This window comes from Tachypleus tridentatus, chromosome 8 (assembly GCF_004210375.1).
Source record: "Tachypleus tridentatus isolate NWPU-2018 chromosome 8, ASM421037v1, whole genome shotgun sequence".
Classification (NCBI taxonomy): Eukaryota; Metazoa; Arthropoda; class Merostomata; order Xiphosura; family Limulidae; genus Tachypleus; species Tachypleus tridentatus.
This window is the reverse complement of record NC_134832.1, coordinates 7,089,462-7,110,661: the sequence shown is the minus strand read 5'-3', so window position 1 is coordinate 7,110,661 and position 21,200 is coordinate 7,089,462. Positions and strand designations below refer to the sequence as shown.

Here is a 21,200-nt window from a genome sequence, read left to right as displayed (position 1 = left end):
TAAGTATAACTGCACCACATTTTCTGTAATTGCAGTTATATCCATCTGTTTTATGTTAATTCTAGGTATATTCCTCCAATAAGGCCAGAAACATCTCGGTTATCTTTAGAGCTTCCTGATACACCAGGAGCAATAGAAGATGAGCTAGCCAAACAAGAAGACCTTCTTGCACAACTACACTCTGAACTTAATGCAGGGCTGAGAAATACAAAGAAAGAAGAACAGCTGTGGGAAGTTCAGCGAGTTGTTACCCAGTTGAAGCGTAAGGTAATAAAATATATAATTATATTTACCTTGTTAAGTAATGTAGACTGTTAAAACTGATAATTGCTTTATTCTTATCCAATTCAAACATGTATGTTATCAAGTAGAAATTATTTTCTTTTATATAGAAGTAGTTTCATTGTTAAAGTGCATCACTATCAGAACAGTCTTTATTGGAAAGCTGTTGAATAAATAGTGCAATCAAAAGACCACAGAGTATTTTCTTTTTTGTTGTTTTTTTTATTAGGGTTAATTTGTTCAAGTTGAAATATTTTCTTAAAGTATAATTGGTATAATTTATTTGGCATAAGTGCAAAATTTTTAGTGTTAGTACTTATTAAAAATACAGAAATATCCAAGAAAATACAATTACTGTCATTTTATTTAGTTATGGTACAGTAAAACTATGAAAAACAACTCCAAAGTTTTTTTGTCTGTTTGTTGTAACCAAACTAGTACAGTTTAGAACTTCTTACATTTTCATTTATGTTGGGTTACCTGAAAGGTTTAAGAAAGTTAAATATTGCTGTGATTTATTTTGATTAAACTAAAAAAAAAACTCGAAAAAAATCACTAAATTTTATCTACTTTTAAGTTGTAAATACTCTCAAGGTCATAGCAGTATCAAGTGATTTACATTTATAGCATTTTTGTTTTTTAAAAATGAGTGATTAATATCACATCAAAAAAATTTACTTCTCACTTATAATAACTGTAAAAATTGGTTCTAGATTAAAGCTGGTATGACTTGCTTCTAGTTCTCATATATTATTAATGTACTTTCTTCTTTAATATTGCTGATGATGGTGAAGTCGTACTTTCATCACAGCCCAGTGCATGTTGAAGAGTAAAGGATTTTTTTTTTTTTTGACATAACTTTACCATGTTTATTGAAGCTGTTTTCACATCAAAGATCAGAGCAAAGACACTTTATCTTTACAATAAAAACCGTTTTAATATTTACTTGTTCTTTATACTATTTGTTTAACAACTCAATAATTTGAAAACAAAAATAAAAGTAGCTTGATTCACCAGATTATAATGATATATTTATAATTCATGCACAATCTTTCTGCTAAAGAATTCTTCTTAAAAAACAAATTTGGCTGCAGTTCAAAAATTAAAATTGCTATCAAACAATCCACTGCACCAATGCTTTAAGGTAGCACTATTAGGGATTACTTAACAAAACTTTTGAAATGTGTATATCAACAGTTTGAAATAAAACTGATTTTTTTAACTATAGTTAGATTAAACAGGTTTTTAGTGCAAAAGATATGATTTTTCACTCGAGGGTTTTTCTGTTGTTTCCCATTATCTCATGTAAACAGTCATTATAGCTGTTAAATGAAGTAAAATTATAGTCCATGTAGAACTAGAAAATTACTGGCAATGCTAAAGAAGAATTTGTGTTAATCAGATAGATTAAACAAATCCTCATTTATTCACTTAGTTTATTTCAGTTAGTAAAATAATGAGTACATATTGAGATAATTAGCAATAACATCTTCATTCAAATGTGTTTAACAGACATTTATTTGCTACACAGTTAAGGTTTATAAAACAAGATGACTCAACAATGCATCATCATGAAGCTGACATTAATTTGGGGCTACAAAAACTAGAGGAAGTAACATTTAAAATACTAATAAAAGGAAAGGAAAGTACTGGAGAAGGACAAGAAATTTTCTCAGAAGAAAGACCACAGGAAGACAATGAAAGTAAAAGTCAGGAAGTGAAAACGTTGGATTTAGAATATGTAAATAAGAAAGATACTGTTGAGGTGGGAGAAATTCTTAATGTTTCAAGTACACAAGATGAGAGTAAAGTAACCCAAGTTAATGCTCAAGAAGCAGCCAAATCTCAGACTGTTGAAGATTATCTTCAGAATAAAGAATCAAATATTAATGTCCCTGGAGAACAGTTGTATTATATAAAAGATGGAAAGGTAATGTTTGAAATAAGTTTATTTAGATCAAATTGCTGTTTGTTGTTTTTCATATGCTCGTACTTGAATAACTGTCTCTTTTTTTTTTTCTTTACTTTTAAACAATTCATTTGTGAAATCAGTATTTGTAGATTTTATAAGTTACTCAATTTTCAAAGAAAGATAATCTTAAGTAAGTACTTCCTCTTTTGCCACATTGTATTATATTCTAAGATCACACTTTTATTATTTATAACAAAATTGAAACTCCTTATTTTATACTTTATAGAGAGGTTTCATAACCACAAATTTCACATGTAAATAAGTTGCTTTCTTGATATATCTGTTTTACTGTCACATAGCTCAAGCAGCGAGAAAATAAAAAAGGTATTTGTGCTAATTCATACAAAAACATTGGTTAAGTTGCCAGATGCAGGAGAACTTAGATTTGTATATGGTTAGATTGTTGAAATTGGTACTAAAAACAACTGTCAATCTCATACATCAAGTGGCTTATGGAAAAGCCTACAGGAGGATGGATGTGTGCATTTGACATGATAGCCTTATGGGGGAAACTATGCTACAAGCAAAGATGACTTGACAATGAAGTAAAATTATAGTCCATGCAGAACTAAAAAATTACTGGCAATGCTAAAGAAGTATATGTGGTGAAATGAGCTTTTAAGAATGTGGTGAGGCTCCAAAACTGTTTTAGTATAATGCTTTCAACCTATGTGCAGGGAGCAGTTTCACCCAGCAACTATTTCTGTAGATTTATAGTCAGAATGTTGCTGGTTTAACCTTAGTTGTTTTGGTCTACCCACAAGTATAATAGATACACCAGTAGGTGGCTAAAGATTAACCTGCAATGAACTGGCTTTCCTTCTAGGGGAGATGTATCATTATTCTCATTTACTTGTAGCATTTAAACTGGATTTCAGCATCAGCTCCAATGTGCCATCCAGTTATTAGTTTGATTTAATCTCCAAACAGCAGATAACTTAGTGTAATATGTTTTTATTGTACAAGTTTAGTCATTTAGTAATACTAAACAGAGCAAAGTTTTGTACCATTACCATGGTGTTAGTGCAATACAAGCCTTAATATTTGTTAAGTCCTCCTTTAAAATTCAAGCTGTTCAATATTCAACTTTCAGCAGTTAAACTTTCGATTCCAATAAATATTGCTTAAGCCTAAACCTTAAAAGCTAAATTACTGTGAATGTTATGGAACATTATAATTAAAATTTTTAAATTGCAAGTATTAACCTCAGAGTAATTGTTAGTATATTTTTAAAGTTTTAAAATTCAAAGTTTGGATATTCTATTATCTAAATTGAGAAAGTAAGGCTCATATTATATTTAATGCTGACTGGGTTTAAAACTCAAATGTTAAATGTGACTTAGCACTTAACCATTATAACATTATGGGTGTTTCTTAAAAAGTAGTACCAAAAGAAAAGGAATACTAGAATACAAAAGTATTTTATTTATCTGTGTTATTTATTATTACTAGATTTGGTACATTTAATTCACAATAATGTATATACTTTGATGGGGATAAGTATTTTATTATTTATTTATGATTAATATCTGGAGTAGCTAATTTACAACAGTCTTAGCAAGACTAATTCAGCTCTTATTGTAAAGGATTCCAGATTTATTGTTACTATAGATAAAGCAATGTTTAAAGTGGTGACATTAGACTTTTTAATTCAGGTGCATACCTTTTTTGTTGCTCAACACTTGACATGTTGACACTTTTAGTGCATTTACTACTACTACTTTTGTGTTTCATTGAGTTTCTTATTTCCATATTAAGGACCACTCAAGGCAACTATAGCAAATGTTTTGTGTACATCCACTGATAAAATTAGACTGTGTAATTTTCAGTTCAAGAATAACACTGAACTGCAAATGACCATTGTATAGCTGACTTGTGATAAAAAAAATTGTAATTTCAGTGAAGTAAAAAAAGAATCCAGAAATGGTATAAAGGCCTAGTCTTTTATTCAACCAGTTACAAAAAATTTTATTCTAAAATTGTTGGGATGTAGGAATAGGAAAAAATATTAAAAACTAGAGAGCATTTAAGAAGGGAGAAAAATCTGTATTACCTATTTCTGCATTCCATCACTCATAAGCTGCACTTACAGGGTGGATGCATATTGCAAAGTTTTTATATGGGCTGGGATAATTTATAGTAGGTATCTGTGACTTTTTGTGATGAAATTCAGAAGTAGACAAGGCAAGTTATTCCTTCTCTTTTATCACAACACAAACTGTGAAATTTCCTCTTTAGAAATCACCCACATGCTGGCTAACTTCCTTTTTTTTTTTTTCATTTTGACTAACTTAACTGTAACTTCTTATTTGCACTCTTACTAACACACAACAGAGTAAAATCTAAAACTGTTGAATCCTCTTGTGAAAACAATATTCAAATAATGAAGAAAAACTTAAAAGCCTTGAGTAACCTAACATCAACCATATTACAAGAGGCTAGTGTGACAATGAAAGTACATGTATAATTATGACATGTACAAAATACAAACCTTTTGTAACTGTTGAGTTTAAAATAATTGACTTTTAATGTCCTTGTTAGGAAAGCTAAATAATAATTAAATATTAAATCACTAAATAATAACTCTTAAATTAAACAGTGTTGTAAATCCTGCACATATGTATGTTAGGTGGTGAAATGCTGGAATGGTTACTGCAGATTTTTGACCTATTCCAAATGCACTCAAATTCTTATATTTTTTCATCCTAACATCTCAACAATTTCAGAATAAAATTTTTATTAGTTTTTGCACTTTTTAGAAGATGAAGTCTTGCATTCTAGTGAAGTTGTAAATTCTAGGTGGAAGGCACCATTTCACAAAGTTATTAGATTATATTATGGCTTCCTATAGAATAGTAAAGATATTACTTCTTGAGATGAAATAAGTCATAACTGAGGAAACTGAGTGTTATGATAAGGAGTATATGATAATTATCTACCTCCATATAATGCACATAATGGCTTACTGATCAGAAATTGTGATTAGCATTTTAGGTTATAACTAACCTATTTTGGATCACATACTGCTCAGAAATCTGCTGTGGTTTACAAGCTGCAGCTCACAGAGAAGAAAATCAATGATTTTTTGGCCTGTTTTCTACATGTCAAAGAAGGTTACCCACTCTTTAAAGCCAGTTTGGTACTCAAATGATGAAGGGCTATTTGTAATGTTCTTGAACAGGCCTGCAAAATGCAAAACCTTACTACTTGATAATTGGAGTTGTCCAGGAATGCCATATATGGCACAATTGTAGTGGAACAAGTGTAAACAAAATGGGTTTTCTTATTTCATGGTTAAGTGTTTGAGGGTGGAATTTTTTGGCAAATATAAAGAGAGGTGTGACTGGTTTAGTGCTTTAATTTTCCAGTTTATTTTTCAGATGTTTATTCTGTCATTAGTGTTCTTTTCTACTTCACTGATTTTGATCTTATAACCCTTTTACATATCTCAAATAGTTTTTTGAGCTTATCTCCAGTTAACTATGTTTTTGTTTATAATTCTTCTTTCAATCTTTTATGTTTTGTTTTTTCTTATCTCCTAAATTCTCCTAGCTCTTGAGTGTGTTTTACATTTAATTTTCCATTTTTTCTTTATCTTCTCATAATACTCTTTCTTATTTCCATAAAAATGGTTAACACAGTAATAAACTGATTAACTCACTAAATATTCACTTAATTAGTTATTAATTCTCATTAAAAAACATTGAGACATTTTGCCAAATCAAAACATTCAGAAAATGTCTAGATATTACGCATGATCTCTACAAGCTAAAACTCCCTTTAGCAAACAGAGAAAAAAAAATGTAAATTAAAACATTAAAAACATAATCTGCATCATATATATGCAAAAACGGCTCGTTTGGGCTGAGAAAACACTTTACATAGAAGAGCGAACAACGTTTCGACCTTCTTCGGTCATCGTCAGGTTCACAAAGAAAGAGGTAACTGACCGGAAGCTGACCACATGTTTGAAAGGGGGTTGTGTAACTGTGTGTCGAAATGTAGAGGGCAGTATTAGATGTTTGAATATATAATTTTATTTATTATATTAATATAGGTATAAAGGCGTTCCTTTATATTGGTTTATTTTGGGTTTAAGTTGTTGTATAAGTAAGGCTTCTTTAATTTTACGTTTGTTTATGTTTGTTTCTTTATTTAGTATTTGAGTGTTTTCTATGGTTATGTTGTGTTTATTTGACTTGCAGTGTTCGAAAACGTGTGAAGGTGACTTTTTATGTTCTTTGAATCTGGTTTCCATTTGTCTACTTGTTTCTCCAATATAGAAGTCGTGGCAGTTATCACATTGTATTTTATAAATAATGTTGGTGTGGTGTTTGTCAGTGCACAAAACTGAGGTCTATACTATGTAAAAACTACACTGACAAACACCACACCAACATTATTTATAAAATACAATGTGATAACTGCCACGACTTCTATATTGGAGAAACAAGTAGACAAATGGAAACCAGATTCAAAGAACATAAAAAGTCACCTTCACACGTTTTCGAACACTGCAAGTCAAATAAACACAACATAACCATAGAAAACACTCAAATACTAAATAAAGAAACAAACATAAACAAACGTAAAATTAAAGAAGCCTTACTTATACAACAACTTAAACCCAAAATAAACCAATATAAAGGAACGCCTTTATACCTATATTAATATAATAAATAAAATTATATATTCAAACATCTAATACTGCCCTCTACATTTCGACACACAGTTACACAACCCCCTTTCAAACATGTGGTCAGCTTCCGGTCAGTTACCTCTTTCTTTGTGAACCTGACGATGACCGAAGAAGGTCGAAACGTTGTTCGCTCTTCTATGTAAAGTGTTTTCTCAGCCCAAACGAGCCGTTTTTGCATATATATTTCTCAACAAGTGGGTTTCTCGTCATCACTGATAATCTGCATCAGTATGTTAGCAATAAAAGTGAAACTTGCTGGAAAGAACTCACTGCTACAAATCACTCTAGCTCAAGGTATATAATAATTTTTTCCCCAGACACTTTAGCTCAGAAAATTGCTGAAAACATTTAAAATGCATAACAAAATATTGAAAAAAAAAAGTCAGTAGATATTTTCCTTTTTTAAGATAAGAGAGAAATTGAATTATGAAAGTTTTGCAAAAAGAATACAAAATAATAAAAATTACACAATTTATTTATTACTAACTTGAAATTAATATAACCCATGGAAGTAACAATTTAATGGTTTGAAGCTGAGATCATGGAATTTTTTCAAATGTGTAATTTATGTTTTAGCATTTTATCTATCTCTTCCTTTCCTTAATTTATTTGGGGCATTTTTGTAAAAAGATAATAAAAACTGTTGAGTGACAACTCACACTAAAATGGCACTCTTATATGACCGTATTAATTCCTTGTAATATATGAGCTCATACGTTTGTTTTTCTCATGATTAGTATGTGTTATATTTTATCCAACAAAATTTAGGTGTTCACACTTCTTATTTGTAGGTTTTTTCTCAATTGCACTAAGTAAAGAAAGAGCACAGAGAAATGTAGTTTTGCAAGGCAGTTTGCAAAATTATTTCAGTAAACATGTGTAGCTTTGTAAAAGTTTTGTTTGTAAACTGAAAGTTGTTGTTAGAAATTCCTATAAATAAACTGTAAATCATGAAAAAATATTAGTTTTATTCATATCTAGACTTTGTATGCTACAGTAAGAGATACATACAGCTACAGTTTTTCTTAACTTTTATCATAGGTATTCATATTTTGCTGTTCCATCTATTAAAGTATCCTTTTAAATCAGGTTGTAACTTGTAAGCACAAAAGTCTTTTTTTCTTCTCTATATGTTCATAAAATTATAACATTTCCAAGTTAATTAAGAAGTCATTTGAATTCATAAAAGTAAGTTTCTTAAGTTGTTGAGAATGTTTTAAATACTTTTAAGTAACTCTTTAATTTTATGTGTTTAGGCTTCAGGTAAAACCAGATTTTTACTTCCAGATGTTTTAGATATATACCTTTGTCAAGAGATTGAAATACAAAGACTTTCTGTAAAGCACTAAGTATTTGTAGGTTTTAATCATTTTAGTTGTTGTTTATAGCTCTTTGTAAGTAAAATCATGTATATGGATATTTACGTTATGTAATTCTAACTTGGATTATTTTCATATGGAGCCCTTGATAATAATGCATAACTGGAATGGCAATAGAACAAAATCCAGGCTATGGCCATCACTGTATGTAAACATGTAAAATATACTTTAGTTTACATCACAGCAGTTAAAAAAACAGAACATTTTAAGCTACATATATACGTAATACCTAACTTGTAAGAACACTTCACATATTTGTATTCAAGTTACATTTCTGTGTTTGACTGTTGATTAGTATGAAATCTGATTTATAGCCAGAATAGCCCATTCTGACTATAAGGAAGCTCTACAGAATGGAAACTAATGAAACTTCATAAATAGATTGTCACAACAAATCTCAGAACAGCTTCAGAAAATCTTCACATTTTACATTCATAATCTTCATAACATTCAGAGAATTATCAAACACTTATCTTTTTTCAAAAAACTGTACAAAAACATAGAAATGTGTAGTGTAGTTATATACTACAGTACTGATCTCTCTCTCTCTCTCTCTCTCTTGTTACAATTGTTTTGTCTTATACTATGGTGGTAAAAAGAGATGTAAGAGTTGAGAGATATTGCAAAATAAAATAGATAAATCTATGAAAGTTTACAATTCAGAAAATCTAAAGTGTAAAACTGAAAATGCTATTATATTACTTACTGAAATATGCTTATTTGTGTATAAACCATGTAGCTTAAAAACTTCAATCAGTGAAACAGTTGATTCAGAATTGTTCAGTTATTATTATACTTGTAAATAATTGAGTAATGAATCAGAAGTAGTCTACATTACTTAATTTAGAATGTATCATATTTGTTTCAGAATTGACAAAACTTGGATGTTTAAAAGTTGCCATACCTCAGTACAGCAGTCATTGTAACACTAAGTGGAAAAATGTAGATACAAATTTTACCGGTCATCACACTTTTACTGAAAGTTTAATAGCTGTAAAATATATTGCACTTTTGTATTAATGCATCTACATCTAAAATACAAGATCCTGGTTTAGAAATTTATATGTTTACAATATATTAACTATTGTCTGAATATTTTATTATTTTTTTTACTGTGAAATCGTATGTGTATTTAGAGATGAAAGATAATAACAGTAACATAAACAACAATAGTAAAAAGAATAGTCTTGAAATGTGAGGAATAAATTGATTTGTCTTTAAGTTAATTATATTTTAAAATGTATCAGTTATTGTATTTGTAATAACTAGCTTCTAAATAGTGTGAATATAATTTTATCTGTTCCAGTTTTTAATTTTTCAGAATTGTCTAAATATTTTATAGATTAAATACTATTTTCAAACTAGAAATACTTCACAGTAAACTTAGAGCCATTTATAGTTCAGATATTTTTTAGGGGCTTCACTTTATAAGAATAAAAGGGTGAAAAAGGTGTACTATTACAAATATTTGATTTGCTTTGGCTTATAAATTTTACTTTAAAAAAACATTTACTGTTTGTAAGCATCATTTAAGTAAAGTGTCTTCATCAACCATCGAATCATAGTTTTATTTCTGAAGAGTTTAAGATTTCTGTTGTGGAATAAGATATTAAATGAAAATAAGAAGTTTTTAATCATTAACTTAAAAGGTCACATGTAGAGATCCTAATTGGCACTAGATACAAAGTTCTTTCAAAAACTAAAAATTTATATCCAGTATTTAAGTAATACTTATGAATAAAAGGAAATATGCAATCAGTTCTTGTAATGACAGATTAATGAATTTTCTATACTGGTGTATTTTGTATGCAGGATGAAGTAGATACAGGAGAAATGCCTATTTCATCTACAGTGTCAAGTGAAAAGAAAGGTCCTGAAACATTTATCCACAAGGCTGTAATTGTGATCAGTGGAGAAATGGAATCAGAAAGTAGTTACACTGTTTCGTATATAGTTTTATACTTCAGAAAGTAATTGGAAATAATTTATTGCTAATATTGTCATGACTGAAAATAAACATATCCTTTTGCTCTATAGGTGGGTGACCTAATTCAGGATCAAGTCAGATGCCTGACTCATATCACAAATATTTAATCTGCTTGAGTCAGCCATAAATGAAGCAAGAAAATAGTTTCAAAATGTATTTGAGTCAGTGTGTATATATTGTTAAGTCAATAAGGAAAAAGAAAGTAAGAGTGTATGTAGGTGGTAGCTTTGTAGGTAATCACATCTGAGTGAGACAAAAGAGGATGTTTTTTGATACTAAATATATTTACACTGAATAAAATATCTATTCTTTATATTCTATTCAATCTCTGTAGTGTTTTGTATTCAACCCTGAAAATTCTAGTTCACCCACCTATATTTCTTTCATTACAAAAATAAGAGAAATAGTGAGCAATCTTATTTCTTGCAATTTTTCTGTAGTACTACATTAAGAAAAAGGACCCCAGCACACTGTTGTTATTATCAAAGTAATTTACTGTTATTTAATATGCATCAGTGACCCTAGGTATTGTTGGAGTACTTCTTTAAGATAATGAACTCTATATATATCATTTTAGTTGTGGGTAACATGTTTCATTAAAATATTAATCTGTCCTTCACTTCAATAAATTTCATCAAAGTGAACTCTTCTGCCCTTTCTCTTGTGCACAGATTAATATGTTCACATGAAGACACTGCTTGTCATTAGTTTTTGATGTGATTACATATTTTATTTTGTAACACAATGTAATGAAATAATATGAAGTCTACTGGCCAAAGTCAAAAGGTGTTTATTGCTATTGTAGTAAAACCTGTCTAAGGCGAAATTGCATGGGACTGAGTAAAATTTCCAGCTTAAGCAGGTTTTCTGGCTTAAACAGTCTAGTGAACATGCATTTCCTTAATTATATATAATTTTTGAGCAGAACGTTATACTTGCTTGACTCGAGGAAAGACGTTTGTGAATAAAGTTATGATGCTGTTTGTACTATATTTATTAGAATAAGAACAAAAATAGACAATCAAAATATACATAAGTACACAAAATCTCAATCAAATTTATTTGAAGAGTCTAATATTATCTGTTTCATTTTTTTAATGAGCTTTCTAATGAGATTAAAAGAGAACGCCAATTCTACGGCCTTTTCATGAAGTTCATTTTCCCCTTCATTTTTCATGCAATTTGATAGCATTAATATAACTTAAAACTTTTGATGAACTAGGAGTTTCTGTTTCCTCACTATTGTTAAACTTTTGAATCTCTCACACTGTTATTATGTTGCAATTGTATTATAGATTTTAAATCAATTTCATCAGTTTCTATTAAAACATTCTTGTCAACGTTCACAAAACTTTCCACATTCACAGAATCATCTGCATCAATCTTGTCAATCAGAGTTTGGATTTCACTAGAATCATCATAACAAACAACTTCTTCACAATCTCTGCCATTATTGAGAATAAATCCACAGTTTTGAAAGCACTTTATTATACATTCATCTTTTACCCATTTGATTGAATGACTTAAAAATGCAATTACATCTAACCCATCAATTTTCATGGTCACTTCAGATGCTCTCTTACAGTCGTCCATGTTTACAATAATATGCTGAAGCATCAATTGTCTGTTTTTCAATTTCATACATTGTATAATTCCTTTATCAAGTGGCTGTAGAGCTGATGTACATAGAGGTAGAAAGACTAAATGAACATTTGAAAGTTAAACTTTCGGGTGGTAAGTTGCATTATCTAGGAAAAGTAGAATATTCCTATATTCTTATTCCATTCTTTTGTTTAATTTGTTCAAAAATTCCTTGACTATAGCACTTGTCATCCATGCTTTATTATTCGCTTTCCATTCAACAAGAAATTGATTCTTCCTCAAATTTTTGAAACAGTGCAGATTTTCACTTTTACCTATTGCCCATGGTAAATTTTCTCTAAATTTTAAAATTAGGGAAGATAGGAATTTGTTTTTATCGTGAGAATTATTTAAAGAGTAGAATTTTGCACTTAAAAGACAAATATATTTCTAAAATTCATGAATTTAATTTAACTGCAAAAATAATGATTGCAGAAAAAAGAACAGGATATATTTAACCAATCCTCACTGTAACAAAGTGTCTGATAATTTATTAATATTTAAAGAAATTATTAATTAAATAAGAAATCAGTATTTAATCAAAAACATTTTTCTGCCTTACTCAGGTTCTAATCCTATTTGTTAATAGATGAGGTAAGTGTAAGATTCATCTGCAGTTTCATCTGCATTACGCAGGTTCCACCATATAGAGGGCCTTTTATAAGAACAATCTTAAGATAATGCTGCAAAATTTTGATATTTCTGACTTGCACAGGTTTCTGCCCTATGCAATTTCCAACTTAGATTTTACTGTAGTATTATTTTTTCACATAGTTGGAGATGTTTGCTGCTCTTGAAATATTTTATAAGAGTACCATAATAAATAATGAAAACTACTTGGATTAAGATATTGGAGTGCAGGTTAGAATTAAAAATTATTAGATAAATTATTATCACAAATGCCAGTTTTGAATTTTAATTTTTACTTGTGATTTGCTTCATGTTTATGAACAGAACCTTTTTTATAAAGTAGAATTTAATCAAAAATGTAAATACTTCAAGAATGCTAATTAGTATATATCACATAATTATCATTTTACTAACCCTCAACAGCTGTGAATGGTTTATGTTTAACATTTTATTGTTACTTATATAACCAATAAATAAACTTCAAATACATTAGAATTAAGTTTACAAAAACTTATTTTCAAAAGTTTTATTATAAAGAAAATATTTTTCCAATTTGGAAGAAAATTAAACTCTTCTAATTGTTTAAAGTAGCACTATCTTCCAAACATTTCCACATCAAAATCAAAACATTCTATTTTCAGCATCAATGAAAGTAACAAGTTCATTTTCTAGTAATACATTTTAGGTCAGTTATCACAGTTAGCCCCATGCTCATCAGTTTTTCAACTTCAATCCCTTGATTCCCTCAATGCTTTTTATTATTGTGCTCATTATGTAATTAATTTGTTTGTGTTAAAATACTCAGTAATATTAGGTGATGCTCATAGAAATGCAAAACTACAAAAATATTTATTTATATACATATGCTATTATTACCCATCAACAAGTACTGTAGTACTTAATATTAGCTGATCTACATTTACAATACAAATCTCTTTGGTAACTTTATGGTTGCCATTAAAAGGTATGCTCATTAGCAATGATTGTATCATATGAGGGCTGTCATACTCTACTTATTTTTATTTCAGTCTTCATTAAAAGAAATAATTACTAGCAATATCTGTATAAATAATATGCTTCTGTTTATGTGGCTGAAAGTTTTCTCTCAAATTTTTTGATCAAATGCTACAAATCTCATATTGTTAGTAAAGTATTTGTGGGAGGAATCTGGATTGCATTTTTGCATTTCAATTCAGAATCATCTTACCTGTTCTTTGCTTTTTCAGACTTTTCAATGCAATGAATATGGTACACATTTGATGATATATATACACGCACACACAATTGTTTCATTCAAATTTAATATGAAAGTTATGATTTGGATAGTAATAAAACACAAGTGTTGGCTTTAGTATTTTTAGAAGCAATAATTTATTGCAGGTTTATATACTTAACTGAGTACAAATCATACATTGTGTAGTTCACTAGTTGGTGATCATTATATTGTTCCATCGTGTTACTTGAACCTTCTACGTTTTTGTTGTTGCTTCACTGAGTATTGTTACACCATAGTATCTCATAGTTTATAGATAGTTCTAGGCCTCAGTTAGCCAATATACATGAGTGACCAAGTTAGTGCAAGTTAAGTTAGTAAAATCAAAGCTAGACTGCATATAAGTTTCCTAGTTTGTATTTTAATAACAGAGATAGAGGAGAATAAGTTGTCTTGTTAATCAGTGTTCTAAAATAATTGAACCCCAGTGTGGATTTTGATGGAAAAAAAAGACAGTTACTTAAAGCTCTGGGTACAGCTGTGGTAACCAACATTCACAGTTGTGATTTTAGAGTGAGTATCACAACCTTGTATTGTAATAACAGAATAGAACATAATTATATGTCTTGTGAAAGTGTGTTCTAAAGTAACTGAACACACCTGGATGCAACTGTATTAAAATAGTGCAAAAAATTTCATACATACATTTAACTTTCTGTGAACATATTTCAAAACAAGTCCATTGTGAGATGGAAACACATATATTTATGACTGAGGGTGTGTCTCTGGGTGGTTTTGAGGTGGCTTTTGCAAATAACCCAGAAATGAGTGGCAAGAATTTAGACTCACTTTTTCTGTCGTCTTCTTTTACTAGGTCAGACTCAACAGAGGATCATTTTGAGCAGCTACCTCCAGCCCTTTTCTTCAGTTGGTTAGTTAGGTCCATGTTACTCATGAACAATCATAAGTAAAACTGAAGGGTCTCCTGCTTGTTTCTGCCAATCATCAAGTTGAATAACTTTGGACTGATTTGCTTTTAAAAATGTAAGGAACTTTGTTCACCTATTACACATTTTCCAGAACACTGTTCTCAGGACTCCCTAGTTCAGTTTAGATCACCAACCCCAACTCTGATAGTCGAGCTGAAAAGTCCTTACCACCCCTAGTTTCTAGTTGCTGGGTTAGCAGACAGAGGCTTTTCCCCCAGTGTTTGAGTGTGTTCCTCCACTCTTGACAAAGTTTGGGGGCCTTCCTTCTAAGGCCCCTGAATGTTTTCCCCATATGTTTCTAGGAGTGGCACCAACCTCTGTGAGAGTCTGAACCATAATTCTAGTTCAGATTTGCACAAATCCATTCTGTTGTGGTGTGCGTGGCTCTTCATTTTGATCAGTATTGGTTTTGTATATTATTTATTGAAGGTGGTCCACTATCTCCCCATAATTCCGAACATGAAGTGGTCCAATCCTGAGTCCTTGGTTGAGCACAGGTACCACATCCTCTCCATAATTCCAAGGGCAAGTGGAATACTCCTTGTCCACTTGTTTGGGGAGTGATGATGAATGTTCATAATTTCAGACTGAATGAGTTCTGTTTCTTTGGTTGAGTATGGCATAGACGATCTCATCATTCAGAGCCTGGGGTGCTGCCTTTTAGACTCCTTCAAGTGGAGGAGAAAGTTTATTTGCTTACTTTTTTCTTCATGATTTTGGTGGTGTGAAATGCATTACTCTTTGACTACGGGTTGGGATCCAATCAAAGTGTTTGTACATGTGCATAAACATTGCAGTTCAATAGCCCTATGCACCCTACCTTGTTATGGAACCTCAGGTGTCTGGTTGGGGCTGGGCTATACTAATGATTACTCATATTTTATTTCACCTTTAATATAGGAGATACGTTCCAGTTGAAGAGCATACCTGTTCTGGTTTAAGGCAGTTCTCCCACTGTTGTACCATTTGTTTCTATTGGTACACTCCTGTTCTATACAGATGCTTTCTGTATGGATCATACCTGTACTGGGCCCCTTCACCTTCTCATTGTGGGATTCGAGCTATAGCATCAGCAGATGCTGAGTATGTTTTGGAAGATAGCATTTTTCTAAACTCAAAATATATTTCTATAAATACTTACTTCCTCAGTAAAAGCTGGTTTGTGTCTTAAAAAAGTGATTATATTATTGAGATTAGGTGCTTTTATATAGTATTCAGATAGAGAAATTTGTAAATTAGAATTTGCCTAAGGCATTCATATAAGGTATAAAAGACTGGAGCAAGTGTTCTTAGTGCTTAGAAAGGCAAAGAGTGGAAACCTTGGAAATAGAGAAATAGCTTTAGTGTCAGTGGAGGTAACTATTACTGGAAATGGGTTTTCAGTTTAGGAAAATATTAACATATGTGTCATTTAATAGAGGAAAACCTTGGCTTTTTGTTGGTTATGAATAATATAGTATTGACTGTTGGAGAGAACTATTGGCAAATCCTGAAGAAGAGGATGTGGCGAGAGTGGTCTGATTTTCTATTTGATGTAATGTAACCAAAACAAATCTGAGGTTATGAAAATTATTCTTTGCCTGAGCAATGATAACAATATAATAAATAATTTACATTAAAATTTTTACTTCTTGGTGGGTTGGTAAATAAATTAGAAAAGAAAGGATGCATACAGTAAAAAGTTGCATTTCTCACACTAGGGGAAATTCAGGAATTTTAAAATATTGTCTTGTAGAATTAAGAATTTAAATCTTATATACTATTAAAACATGGGTTATTAGCTTATGATTTTTCTGTTATACTAATGTGTAATGTACAAAAATTAGTTTAATTGAATTATAAATATAACTTCCTCAAAAAATGACAAGCACAGTAAAAGATGCTCATGACAAGAGTGTTTAGGTCATCAGTCTGCATTTGCCTTAAAAGTTTTGGTATTAAATGGTTAATAATTCAGTAAAGTCACACAAAAGAATTTGAGATAGGTACTAAACTGCTTTCAGTAAATGAGTAGTTCATACTTCTAAATCTGGTTGCATCAAAGCAAAATTTGAGAAATGTGAAAAGACTATTTCTGCTTCAGGAATAAAAAACCACTTCTAACCTGAAGATAAGGAATTCTATTATTTATGTTAACATGAAGTATATTCTATGTAAATTAAACAATATAATAAAGGTAAACTAAATTTCTCATTAATATTTCTTATTAATTTCATTTATTTATTATTATATGTTTTTAATGTTACAAAACTACATTCTTTGATATATAACTGGGTTATTTATTTATTATATTTTCTATATTATTTTTATAATTATGAACAGTATTCTATACTATGTAATTGAATTTTAAACAGTGAGAAATAACTGGATTTGACAGGTGTGATGTCAAATGTAAAACAATCTTTATTATAACATAAGCCAAAAGGAACAATTGTCTGTACTTGCATAAACAAAAGCCTGTGTTGAACCAAACAAATTAAAACCAAGTAGAAATTTGTCAGTATAGATGTTTTGGTTTTGCAAGAAGCTTTGTATTATTTCTCTTATGATAATATCACCACATAACTAATCCTCTCACAACATTCATAATCTGTAACATCCTTGGTCAGTGAAGGATATTACAGTCATTGACCCTGTTAACATGGATGTGCAACATTACTGCAATATGTCTTAGAGCAGAGAAAATATAATCTGCTACAGAGGACAAAGGCAACTGGACTGAAATAATAAACAGTTTTCTGGTACATGTGTTAATGCAAAATCGTGCATATAAACTAAGTACAAAAATTTTGAACTTTCTGCATTACTAAAGATGACAGCAAAAATTATACCCACATGTCACATGGTCATCTGATCTCTATAACATAAAGAAACTCGTGAACCTATATAGAAAGACAAATACACTGATCTGTAACCTGAGATAAAACTTGATGTGAAAACAAACACATTTTTAACTGAATCAGAAGAAAACTAGAAACAAAAGTTGATTATAGGAAAAAGATTAGACAGTCAAAAATTTGAAAATATAACAGTTATGTTTTAATGAAACTAAGGTTGTGATTTACACTTTAAGGTATAAGAGATTGGTTTGTTTCTTCAAAGTAACAAGGTTGCCACTTGCTTAGTGTTGTTGATGGAAACAAAAGGAGTTAAGCAAGAACAATATTTTGGCAGTATATCTTGGCTTTTTCAGAGTTGAATAGGATTTCTCTAAAATTATAAAAATTGTATTCAAATTTAACATTCTTGTTACATGTGACCAAACATAAGATACAATTCTAAGAATGTGGTGGTATTTCATATCCTTTGTGACAATCCTAAAATTAGCCTCACACTTTGACTGAGTAACATCAAGGACTGACTTCACAGTTAGCTTATGATTTATTAAATACTGAACTAGAACTCAAAGAAAATTAAATTTTTTGTTCCAAATGCAAAATATGTTATGGAATATAAGATAGCTGCATATCACATCCCTTTTTCTTAAGCTTTTCTACTAAGCTGATGTAAGTATAAATTTAAAAGTTAATTTAGTTAAAACACTATAAAAAGTTAATTTCTTGGTTGAGCTGAACACTGAACCCCACAAAACATCATAGGAATCACAGAATTTAAATATGCTACATTTACATAAGATCAATAGACATTACAAACAACTCTGGCTAATGTGCAAATAACTAACCAAACATGCAACATTTAACAGTAGAAAAAAAATAATTATTCCAGAGTATTACATGTTGGAGAAATTTATTGTTTATTCATAACAGAAGAAAAAGGTGTAACTGATTAAACTAACAAATACATTAAACCCTCCAAATAGTGAAATCTGTCAAATAATATAAATAAAACCTTATCCTCTTCGATAGAAATTAGTTTATAAAACAGAAAATGCAAAGTGAAAAGTAACAAAGTGAGGAAACATTTAATCAGGGAAATACACTTAATTCTGATCAAGTGAAATATAATGGAAAAAAAAAGAAAAACTGAATAAAACATGATTACAAATACATTTACAATTTTTTACACTGCCAATGTAAGCTGAATGTATGTGTTCCACACTTACAGTTTAAGTATTCCTTCTACTGCAACAATTTGACAGCATCCTGTAATAAAAATTTGGTAGAATTTTACCACTTTTATGTTACACAAACACAGCAAATGTTAGAATAAGGTATTCTGTACTGTGTGACACAAAAAAAAAAAAAAAAATAACTTAAATCCACTGTCATGATTTTAATTACATCTTGCTGCAGTTGTGCTAACATCCTATAGGATTTACGTTAACATGAGTAACATCTATGCTGATTCTTAGTGTGTCAGTAAGTTTACAAATTGTTGATTACATTTCTAATCCATGTAGCCAGAGTAGTGATTAAGGATAATTTACAATGATATGCTTAAAATATATAAGAAAGACAATACAAAAAATATATACTTTGATATTTTTGGTTGTAAATTTTAATTTATATTTGAAAGAATTATTTAATTTTTACTAATGTAATTCCTTGATTTTCACGTAACTATTATATCCCACATATGGTTTCAGCACAAATGAACAATATTTCACCTACCAATGATAAAGTACCTCTGAGTGCTGCTTTTCTCAAAAAATTGCCCATAAAATATATCTTGCATGTGATCAAAAATAAAGAAGGCTATGGAATTTTTGTAGGTTGAGGCCAGTCTACAAATTGCTTCACTTAAATAAGACGTGTAGACATTTCTCTTCTACTCATTATGTGTTTTAAAACTTTGTATACATTTACATGAAATAATATTTCCCTTGTTCCAAAGTCAGATCAGCTTCTATGAAAATATGAAATACCATATTCAGAATTTCATTTGCAGCCTGTAATGTGCAGTTAAACATTAATGTGTCTTCTGCATGTAAATTCACTCACTGTTACCATTGCAACTCGGCCACATAAAATGAGGTTTATCAATCACTTAAATATAGCTGTTGCATTACACTACCTAATATCATGTTGCATAATTTTTAAAAACCTTTACGAATACTGAGAGTAGCTTTAGCTCTATAGCTCAACCTACCTTTAGTAAGATCTCATGAAATAAATCAGTGGGATCCTTTTAGACATTCACTTGTGCATGGTATCAGAAATATGTTTAATTGGCCTAGAATCCATAGCATATTTTCTTTCAGAGTCTGGATATACCCCTAGTTCTCTAAGGATACCTGTGTGTGGGTTCTTTTATAGGATATGAATTTTTGGTATCAGTGTATTGTTTATTGTTTTTCTCAAGACTGTCATCTAATCCAATAAATAATTTGCTAAGTTACACCAGTTTCCTTCAGATCTCTCTCCACTGGTCTATATTAACATTACATGCAGTCTTCAACTAGCGAACTCAGATGTACTGTTGCATTTATATGCTGAAATTATTCTGTTAAAGTTAATTATGTTACTAATCTCTATTACTTTTACTTCACACACCATACCAACAATTATTCCAGCTGGTAGATTTATAGTTACTATGTGTAACTGAAATGTCTTTTTTTTCCCCCCCTTTTTTTTTCTTGGAAAGAAAACAGCATGAGAACTGCAAATTAATTTATTGATAGAAAACAGTACATATCAGAAGCTGATTTTATGATCTCATTCCCTCATGGTATTTTCTAATAAATAATTGTAATTTCGTTGACTATGTACTCATATATTCCATTGCTCTCGTACATATTTGGCCATAAAATTATAGTTTAATTAATGCAGTTCACTTAATGCACATGCCTTACTATCAAGTAACTTCTGGTGTCAGTATCAGTAATGCAAGTTGAACCTTTCCATTCTCTGTGAGCCTATTGCCACTGTCAAAAAAAACAAAAAAAACCTGTTTTTTTGCTAGCTAAAGTAGTGATTTACATTGCAGTATAACAGTCATTTTATCAACTAAAAACTATTTTTACACACATATACCAAATCATGCTGATGTAACTACCACACCTGTAGGAATAAACAGCTGACTGTTTTATCTCTGATCAGTGTCCAGACCCAACCTAAGACTCAATAATTTATTCTAGTGGAACAGCCCATAATGTCATTTGGACTTGTACCTTGTGTCATGGAAAGCTGTGTCACCAATGGCCAAATTATATGCATCTTTACTACTATCAATGTCTCCCCATCCACATCTTGCTGGTTTTATCTTATTATTGTACCATGATAACATGGTACAGGTAAAGTATCAAGTAGAGCAATTGCTCAGTATTTTGTGAATACAGGATCATTCGGTGAGAACTTTTTGTGATGTATGGTTGCATCACTGAAATAGAACTCTAGGAAAGTTAAAAATTTTTATTTTTAATTAAATGCAAGTGCATATTATACAAGAGGGGGATGTGCAATTTCTACAAACCTTGAACGTAAAGGATTATAAGTTTTTTTTAATAAG

At 30.2% G+C, this 21,200-nt stretch overlaps 1 protein-coding gene across 5 annotated transcripts in view; it reads left to right on the top strand.

The window, feature by feature from the left end:
* Positions 1 to 21,200, top strand: part of Rlip (Ral interacting protein) — a 114,955-nt gene that overhangs the window by 78,064 nt on the left and 15,691 nt on the right. For all 5 annotated transcript variants that reach the window (XM_076517502.1, XM_076517500.1, XM_076517503.1 and 2 more), the window contains exons 9-11: positions 66 to 267; positions 1,814 to 2,212; positions 10,145 to 10,262. In XM_076517502.1, coding sequence (XP_076373617.1) covers positions 66 to 267; positions 1,814 to 2,212; positions 10,145 to 10,262 — 719 coding nt within the window. The remainder of the gene's footprint in view (positions 1 to 65; positions 268 to 1,813; positions 2,213 to 10,144; positions 10,263 to 21,200) is intronic.